This window comes from Ipomoea nil, unplaced genomic scaffold, assembly GCF_001879475.1.
Source record: "Ipomoea nil cultivar Tokyo-kokei standard unplaced genomic scaffold, Asagao_1.1 scaffold3172, whole genome shotgun sequence".
Lineage (NCBI taxonomy): Eukaryota > Viridiplantae > Streptophyta > Magnoliopsida > Solanales > Convolvulaceae > Ipomoea > Ipomoea nil.
In genome coordinates, this window is record NW_017619600.1 from 2889819 (window position 1) to 2899610 (window position 9792).

Below are 9792 nucleotides of genomic sequence, written 5' to 3' on the forward strand. Positions count from 1 at the left end.
CTTGTGCGGCAAGTAGTTTAACACATGATTTTGTCTTTTTCTATATGTTAATCATTAATTATAAACAACTCATCAATAGCAAGCCATCCAATGTGGTGGCCTTTTGGTAAGAGCATCACTATCATAGCATATTTGGAGAGAATAGTACAATACCTAATACCTCATGACTTAGAAGAGAGAGAGGGTAAGAGAGAGAAATTTGAGACTTTCCTGCAAGAGTGGGGAGAATAGCATAAAGTAGGACCCATGCCTTCATTTGCTCCACTCCTACACACTGTGCGTGAGGGCTAAAAAAGGCGCCCGCTGGGCGTGTGGGCCCGCTAGGCGCGCCTGACAATCATTAAAATATTATTATTTTTATTTTAAAATTCAGTTTTCCTTTTTTTTTCCATTTTTTCTCTCCCCTCACATCTTGTCTTTCCTAATCACTCTTACATTCTCCCAAACTGATACGGATGCTCTAAGTACCAAAGACACTATTACAGGGGATGAGAATTCAAATTCAATTTAGTTACCGGTAGATAGGATTACAGAAGTGTATATCAAAGTCTACCTCTAAACTCTCCTATCTACTAGGCTATTACATTAGACTTTATCTAACACCACATATTAACTACTATAAACTATAATAATAATAATAACAATAATTATTAATAACACACACACACCCCCTCAAGCGGAAGGATGGTGAGAAACAACATGAAGCTTGTCTCGTAGTGTAGTGAACCTCGGACCTGTAAGCGGCTTGGTGAAGATATCAGCTAGCTGGTCCTTGGTTGATATGAAGTTGACCTTGAAGTCCCCCGTTGCAACCTTGTCACGCACGAAATGATAGTCAATTTCCACATGCTTCGTCCTGGCATGGAACACGGGATTCGCGCACAAATACGTAGCCCCTAAGTTATCACACCACAATGTAGCTGGCTCACCGGTGTGCAGGCCTAGTTCACGCAACAGCGAAACAACCCAAGTTACCTCAGCAGCGACATCGGCAAGAGCTTTATACTCAGCTTCGGTTGAAGAGCGGGCGACAGTACGCTGTTTCCTGGAAAGCCAGGAGATGAGATTAGACCCGAGAAAAACCGCATAACCACTCGTGTTTTTCCTGTCAATAGGACACCCAGCCCAGTCAGAGTCCGAATAAGCATGAATAGTAGTAGTGGAAGAGGCAGTCAGATGTAGCCCATAGTGAAGGGTCCCCTTAATATACCGAAGAACCCGCTTAACCATCGTCCAATGGTCGACAGTTGGAGCATGCATGAACTGACGCAGACGATTAACTGAAAAGGACAAATTCGGCCGTGTGATAGTGAGATACTGAAGAGCCCCTACAATGCGACGGTACTGCGTCGGATTATCAAACAGTTCCGTAAACGGAGTTGCTGAGTGAGTAACTGAAGCCGGAGTGGTCAAGGGTTTACAGTCCACCATTCCAGCCCTAGTAAGTAGATCAGTCATGTAGCGCCGCTGAGATAGAAGCATTCCACTAGGAACATCAACAGTTTCGATGCCCAAGAAGAACCCAGGTTTGCCAAGATCCCGAATTTTAAATACGGTCGCAAGACGGCCCAATAGAGTATCAAGTAGCGAGGTGTTATTGCTCATCATGATGATGTCATCTACATAGACGAGGAGGAAAACCTGTGACGCCTCGGAAGTGAGATAAAAAAGGGAGAGATCTATCTTAGACGAAGAAAACCCTGCAGATAATAAGAAGTCATGCAGCCGTTTGAACCAGACACGAGGTGTTTGCTTTAAACCGTATAGCGAGCGTTGCAGGTGACAAACATGGTTCGGATGAGTAGGATCTTCATAACCCGGTGGTTGTTTCATGTAAATTGTTTTAGCTAGATGGCCATTTAGGAAGGCATTATGAACATCTAGTTGACGTAGGACCCATTTGTTTGTGATTGCTAAGGAGAACAGCATACGAACTGTAGTCGGCTTGACAACGGGGCTAAATGTGTCAAAAAAGTCTTCACCTGCTACCTGATTGAACCCCTTAGCTACTAGGCGCGCCTTATGCCGTTCCACAGTCCCATCTGCGGTACGCTTGGTGCGAAAAATCCACTTGCACCCAATTATATTCATGTTCGGATCAGGCGGGACTAGACGCCATGTGTTATTGTGCAGTAAGGCGTTGAATTCCTGGTCCATAGCATCCCTCCAGTGAGCGTGCCCAACAGCTTGAGAGTAGCAAGTTGGGTCCGCTGTGACGGTGGTGGTTAGGACTTGAAATTCCTCACTATTGCCATGGGTCATGTGCCGTAACCGCATAACATGGCCCCGATCTTGAGGCTGTGCTCGACCCCGACCTCGACCCCGAGGCCTACCTCGTCCACGAGCCATAGGAGCAGGTGGCTCAATGGCTAAAGGAGGTGACTCATGAGCTAATGGTTCAGGATCAGGAACCAGGGCAGGAGTGTACCCAGTACCCTGTATTGGTACTACGGGTGCAGAAGCCCATGGCATGGGCTGTGACTCGTCCACTTGTGGTAAACAACCTGTTGCAAAGGGAAACACATATTCGTCAAAACGAACATGGCGACAGGTATAAGTTTTCCCACTGATTAGATCCATGCACCTATATCCCCTAAAGGATGGTGGGTGTTAGTAATATAATTAATTGTTGCTTTATCTTATACTATATGATTGTATTTCTAGTGGTTGAGATTTAGTCTAATTGTCTAGCCTACAAGATAGGAGAATAATGTGTAGACTTTAATATAGTTTAGACTCTCTCTGTAATTCAATCCTATCAATTCAGATTACTGTTATCTCATCTGGTATCAGTTGCGATAGGTTAGCCCGTTTTCTTTCAAACAATCCCGACAATTGAGATGTCGACTAACTTCTCAGAACGGACCATCACAACCGTCCCTGTCGGTGCTCCGCCGTCGGTCAATACTCTCACGGCGGCGCATCATTTCGTTTCTACTCGGCTCACCATGCGGAATTACTTGTTTTGGCGCACCCAGGTAGTTCCATTCTTGCGTGGGCAGGGACTACTCGGTTTTGTTGATCGCTCCAAGCCATGTCCGGCTGCTACCATCACCATTGCTCCGGAATCCGGCAGCTCCGCCGTGACCACGACAACCACCGCCCCGAATCCTGATTATGAAGCGTGGATACAACAGGATCAAGCTATCCTATCCACGATCATCTCGTCCCTCTCCGACGAGGTGATGCATCTAGCCGTTGGACGAGACACCTCCCGTGAGGTGTGGGACTCCCTTGCGTCTACGCTAGCTTCCACGACGAGAGCGAGGTGCCTAAGTTTGTTGGGGCAGTTTCAAACCCTTCGTCAAGGCCCAGGTTCACCGGCCGACTATCTAGGCCGTTGCAAGGTGATCGCCGAGTCCCTCTCGCTTGCCGGCAGACCTCTGTCGAATGAAGAACAGATTCTATATGTTCTTCGCGGCCTACGCCCGGAGTTCCGAACCATGGCGAATTCCCTCACTGCAACCGGCGCACCCGTGACTCTGACGCAGCTCTCCGACTTTCTCCAAGCCCAGGAGTTCATCCACGAAGATGATTTTGCAGTGGGTGACTCTTCTGGAGGAGGCGGTGCACCGGCCGCATTCTACGCTGGGCGTGGGCGTAACAGTGGCGAGCAGTCGCATAACAACCGCGGGAGAGGGAGGCAGAACCGTGGTGGCAGAGGAGGTGGCGGAAGGCAGGGCCGTGGTGGCGGACCGAGGTGCCAAATATGCAGGTCGCACGGCCACACTGCACTTTACTGCTACAAACGCTACGCGGATCGCCCTGCTGGTCATGCAAACGTTGCTGTTTCCGGCGAGTCCACCGTGCATGGTGCGGATGTGTGGTATCCGGACACCGGAGCCTCATCGCATGCAACTCCGGACGAGCAGATGTTGAATCACTCCAACACGTATACCGGCGGGGATGTTCTAAAAATTGGCAACGGTACAGGTTTGGACGTTTCTCGTATTGGACACACGGTTATCCCATCTAATTCTAAGTCTTTGTCAATGTCCAATATTCTGTGTGTTCCCAATTTAACGTTACCGTTATTATCCGTGTATCGTTTTACAAATGAAAACGATGTTTACTTTGAGTTTCACAAAAATCTGTTTTATGTGAAGGATTGCAAAACTCAGGTGGTTCTTCTTAAAGGGTCTACCTTGGGAGGACTGTACAAGTTATTGGTTCCCCAGTCATCACCTTGTGCTTTCCTGTCTGCGCGTGCGTCCACCGAAGTCTGGCACCAACGCCTTGGTCATCCCCACAATCAAGCCTTGTAAAGAGTCCTAAAACACTGTCCGGTGGTCAACAATAAAACTAGTTTGTCAAAAGTTTGTACTTCGTGTCAATTAGGAAAATCCTCACGATTTCCTTTAAATAGAGTTTTGAGCACTAGTAATAATATATTGGATTTGATTTATACGGACATATGGGGTCCGTCTCCTGTAATTAGTGTGTCAGGATACCGCTACTTTGTACTGTTTGTGGATGACCACTCCCGCTTTTCCTGGTTTTATCCGTTAAGGCTAAAATCGGATATATATAAAATTTTTGAAGTGTTCCGGGCGATGGTAGAACGTCAATTTTCCCGTTCTATCATCGCCATCCAGTCTGATCTAGGGGGTGAATTCCGCCGCCTTCATAAAGTTTTTTAGTCTCTCGGGATTATCCACCGCCAATCGTGTGCCTATGCACATGAGCAAAACAGGCGAGTTGAGCGCCGGAATAGACACATCGTCGAAACCGGTTTAGCACTTCTTGCTGAAAGCTCAACTCCTTCAATCTACTGGGACTGTGCGTTTGAAACTGCAACGTACTTGATTAATTCCCTACCATCTTCCGCTATAAACAATCAAAGTCCTTACTTTCGTCTATATAAAACTCAACCACCATACACTTTCTTTCGTGTATTCGGGTGTCGCTGCTATCCCTATCTGCGGCCTTATAATCGGCATAAGATGGAATACCGGTCGATGCCCTGTGTCTTCTTAGGTTACCCAGTTTCCTATAGGGGATACCGTTGTCTTGATCCAATTACGGGAAAAGTCTTTATCTGTCGGCATGTCCGATTTGACGAATCCATATTTCCCTTTGCTATGCAGTCTGATGAACAGGTTGCAGCTAGCCCATCAACTCCACCTTGGGGATCCGGGCCAATAGTTGTGGGTTCACAGTCCGTGCTCACTGCTGTGGAGTTGCCTTTAGCACAAGAGCCGAGGCCGTTAGCTATTGTGGCTCCACCAACTTCACCCACCAATGCCAGGATAGAACCACTGGTTAGGCGGGCCAGAGGCACCCGAAGGCGGGTCCAAAATATTATACCACATGTCATGCGCACGAGGCGCCAAACACAAGGCCGGGATGAAGAGTTCTACGCCCTAACTGCATCCACCGACCCAACTTGTTACTCACAAGCTGTGGGTCACCCAGAGTGGCGTGAGGCCATGGACCAAGAGTTCAATGCCCTCCTACACAATAGCACCTGGGAGCTCATACCGGCCACACAGGATATGAACATCATCGGCTGCAAGTGGGTTTTTCGCACTAAGCGAAAAGCCGATGGCTCGATAGAACGCTATAAAGCACGTCTTGTTGCTAAGGGGTTCAATCAAGTTGCGGGCGAAGACTTCTTTGACACATTTAGCACGGTGGTTAAACCAACCATTGTTCGCATATTATTTTCCCTTGCTCTCTCTCACAGGTGGACTATGCGACAACTTGACGTACACAATGCCTTCCTCAATGGCCATCTTTCAGAAACAGTATACATGAAACAACCCCCCGGCTACGAAGATCCAACGCATCCTGATCATGTGTGCCGATTCCAGCGCTCACTATACGGGTTAAAACAGGCTCCGCGTGCATGGTTCAAACGGCTCCACGACTTTCTCATCACCATTGGGTTTCGAGCCTCTAAAACGGATGTCTCACTTTTCCACTACACTACGGGTACATCACGTGTCTTTCTCTTAGTGTACGTAGATGACATCATCATGCTGGGCAACGACACGGATCTAGTCACCGCATTGCTGCACCGGCTCTCCGCGACGTTCAAGATTAGAGATCTTGGACAACCCCGGTTCTTCCTAGGCATTGAAACACTACCAGTTGGGGACACCTTGGTTCTTTCTCAACGTAGATACATGAAGGATATTCTCATACGCTCCGAAATGACGGACTGTAAAGCTTTGGCCACTCCAGCAGCAGTCACGAAACCGGTCGCTCCCTCGTCTGATCCGTTTGAGAATCCCACACAATACCGCAGGATTGTAGGGGCCCTGCAGTATTTGACTATCACCCGTCCAGATCTTGCCTACTCGGTCAACAAGTTGTGTCAGTTTATGCATACACTGACTACTGAACATTGGACTTTGCTTAAACGGGTCCTACGGTACATAAAGGGCACACAGGACCTAGGATTACGGCTTACACCTTCGGCTTCCTCAGATCTACATGCCTATTCTGACTCAGATTGGGCTGGGTGCCCGATAGATCGTAAGTCTACCAGTGGCTACGCTGTGTTCTTAGGTGACAATCTAGTCTCTTGGGTCTCGCGCAAGCAGCGCACCGTGGCTCGGTCCTCGACAGAAGCTGAGTACAAGGGTCTTGCAGATGTCTCAGCTGAAGTGACATGGGTTATTTCCTTACTCCGTGAGCTTGGGTTACATTCAGGTACTCCTGCAACACTATGGTGTGACAATCTGGGAGCCACCTACCTAGCGGCCAATCCTGTTTTTCATGCTCGCACGAAGCACGTGGAGATCGACTACCACTTCGTTCGTGACAAAGTTGCAAGTGGCGATTTCCTAGTTAACTTTGTTTCCACCAAGGAACAGCTTGCGGATATCTTCACCAAACCGCTACCGGCCCCACGCTATCAGCTGCTTCGAGACAAGCTCAATGTTGTTTCCCTCCAACCTTGTGCTTGAGGGGGTGTGTTAGTAATATAATTAATTGTTGCTTTATCTTATACTATATGATTGTATTTCTAGTGGTTGAGATTTAGTATAATTGTCTAGCCTACAGGATAGGAGAATAATGTGTAGACTTTAATATAGTTTAGACTCTCTCTGTAATTCAATCCTATCAATTCAGATTACTGTTATCTCATCGTGGGTAACCTAAGAAGACACATGGAGTGGAACGGTACTCGATTTTATTGCGGTTGTAGGGTCTTAGGTATGGGTAACATTGACACCCAAAGACTTTTAAGAATTGATATGGAGGGAGCTTTTTGTATAGTTTATAGTATGGGCTTTCAAAGTTTACAGCAGAGGAGGGTAGATAATTGATTAAGCACGTTACAGTCTCAAAGGCAAAATCCCAATATTGTTGTGGGACCGTCCCTTGAGCAAGAAGAGCCAAGTCCGTTTCGACAATGTGTCTATTGCGGCGCTCAACCCTTCCATTTTGTTCGTGCGTATATGCACAGGATTGACGGTGATTTATCCCGAGAGTTTCAAAGGTGGTATGCAATTTGCGATACTCACCCCCTAGATCGGACTGAATAGATTTGATAGAGCGCGAAAACTGCCGCTCTACCAAGACACGAAACAAATTAAATATTTTATAGATGTCTGATTTTACCCTTAATGGATAAAACCAGGTGAATCGAGAATAATCATCAACGAACAACAAAAAATACCGAAAGCCACTAGACGAGATAATTGGAGCAGGCCCCCAAATATCCGTATAAACTAAATCTAGTACATTTTCGCTTGATTTATCAATTCTATTTAAAGGAAAGCGACAAGACTTGCCAAGATGGCAAGCAGTACATGACTCTAAACTGACATTATTGTGCTGAACTGGACAGTGTTTTAGAATTTTATTCTGAACGACACGGTGAGGATGACCAAGCCTGCGATGCCATATTGTTGGGGTAGCACGAGACGTGAGGAACGCAAAATGACTCCGGGACACGGGTAACTTGTACAGACCTCCGGAGGTAGGACCTTTAAGCAATATTGCATTGGTGTTGGAATCCTTCACAATGAAACAATTTGAGTGAAATTCAAAAAACACATGATTTTCAGTGGCAAATTTCTGGACAGACAATAATGGGACAGTTAAATTAGGGACATGTAACACATTTGACAGAAACAACTGTTTAGACTCAGACGGGATTGATGCATCGCCAACCCGAGAGATTACTAAACCTGTACCATTCCCAACCCGGAGTGTGTCCGGGCCATTGTATTCATCCGAGGTGGTCAGCATGCCTGCATCCGGGGTCGCATGTGCCGTAGCGCCCGTATCGGGATACCACGATTCGGACGGTGGTGGGGTGGTTGCCGGCGATTCTCCCGAAACCGCGACATGTGCCTGAGCCGGCGGTTGCGTGGTGTACCTTTTGTAGCAATACACCGCAGTATGCCCCTGAGCCCTGCAGATTTGGCACCTCGGCACACCGCGCCCACCTCGACCACCGCGCTGGTTGCGCCCGCCTCGGCCGCCGCGATGATTCCGACCTCCGCCATCACCATTCTGCCCAGAACTGCCGCGGCCATTCTGTCCAGTACCCCGGCCAGCGTAGAAAGCAGCGTGCGTCGATCCTCCATTGCCACCACCAGCGCCGAATTCATCTGCAAGTATGAAATCAGCAGCTTGCAAATAATCAGCTAACTGAGGAAGGGAAACCGGGGTGTTGGCGGTGAGGGCAGCAGCGTAGGAGCGGTATTCTGGTCGCAATCCACGGAGGACATACAAATTCTGTTCGGACATGGTGAGCGGCTGTCCGGCTTGCGCAAGGGCTTCTACCAATAATTCCGCCCGGCCGAGATATTCTGTGGGTGTGGCGTTACCTTGTCGAAGGGCCTGGAACTGTCCAAGCAGGTTCAGACATCGCGCCTGAGTCGTGGATCCTAGCGCCGTGCACACCGAGTGCCACACCTCCGCCGCGGTAGACCTGCCAACTGCGAGGTGGAGAACCTCATCCGACATCGCCGAGATTAACAGGGACAAGATGGATTGATCTTGGCGCACCCACTGCTTGTACGCCGGATTCGGCGCCGGGGTGGCGGTTGTCGCATCGGAGCCGGAGTCACCGCCCGTGGTGGTGAGCGTCGCCGGCGGACACGGATGAGTTCCATCAATGAAACCCTCCAATTCCTACCCCCGTAGGAACGGAATGATCTGAGTCTTCCAAAACAAAAAGTTCTGGGAATTGAGTTTCATTGAAATAAAGTGGTGTGCTCCCGCTAATGGATTTGATCCGGCCGAGGATGGGCCATCGACGGGAATGGGAGAGGGTTGGGAGGAATTCGACGACATGGGAATTTTGGGTACGGTGGTTTGCGAATTTGGAGGAGAGAGAAAAGAGTTTTAGATCGATTAGGCTGATACCAGATGAGAATTCAAATTCAATTCAGTTACCGGTAGATAGGATTACAGAAGTGTATATCAAAGTCTACCTCTAAACTCTCCTATCTACTAGGCTATTACATTAGACTTAATCTAACACCACATATAACTACTATAGACTATAATAATAATAACAATAATTATTAATAACACTCACACAGGGGTCTCTTACTTAAAAAGTAGATGAGTCACTGTGCCCTTAGGATGAGAGATTTCACCTTTTTCGTAGGACAAGAAAATACAATGTCTGCAGAATCGGTTAGATTGCATTAAACGAATACAATGCATCCCTGATATAAGAGGAGATGGAAGACCGAGACAAGCAAACTTGTTCGGCAATAATTCACACCTCAATAGCATGAGACAATATGTGACAACACAATCCTACTTTGAAAGCACAAGGCCAAAAGCAATTTAAAGGACCACTTAAAATTGACATAGATT

General features: G+C 47.6%; 1 protein-coding gene across 1 annotated transcript; it reads right to left on the bottom strand.

The window, feature by feature from the left end:
• Nucleotides 1–7000: 7000 nt before the first annotated feature.
• Nucleotides 7001–8928, bottom strand: LOC109168108. The gene is made up of 2 exons (XM_019317155.1): nucleotides 7926–8928; nucleotides 7001–7005 (listed from the first exon to the last, which is right to left on the bottom strand). Exons 1-2 carry the CDS (start codon nucleotides 8926–8928, stop codon nucleotides 7001–7003), a joined length of 1008 nt encoding a protein of 335 aa, XP_019172700.1.
• Between the last annotated feature and the right edge of the window lie 864 nt (nucleotides 8929–9792).

What these genes read in the sequence shown, in the direction of transcription:
- LOC109168108 (XM_019317155.1), bottom strand. Translation starts at nt 8,928, where the DNA reads ATGTCGGATGAGGTTCTCCACCTCGCAGTTGGCAGGTCTACCGCGGCG.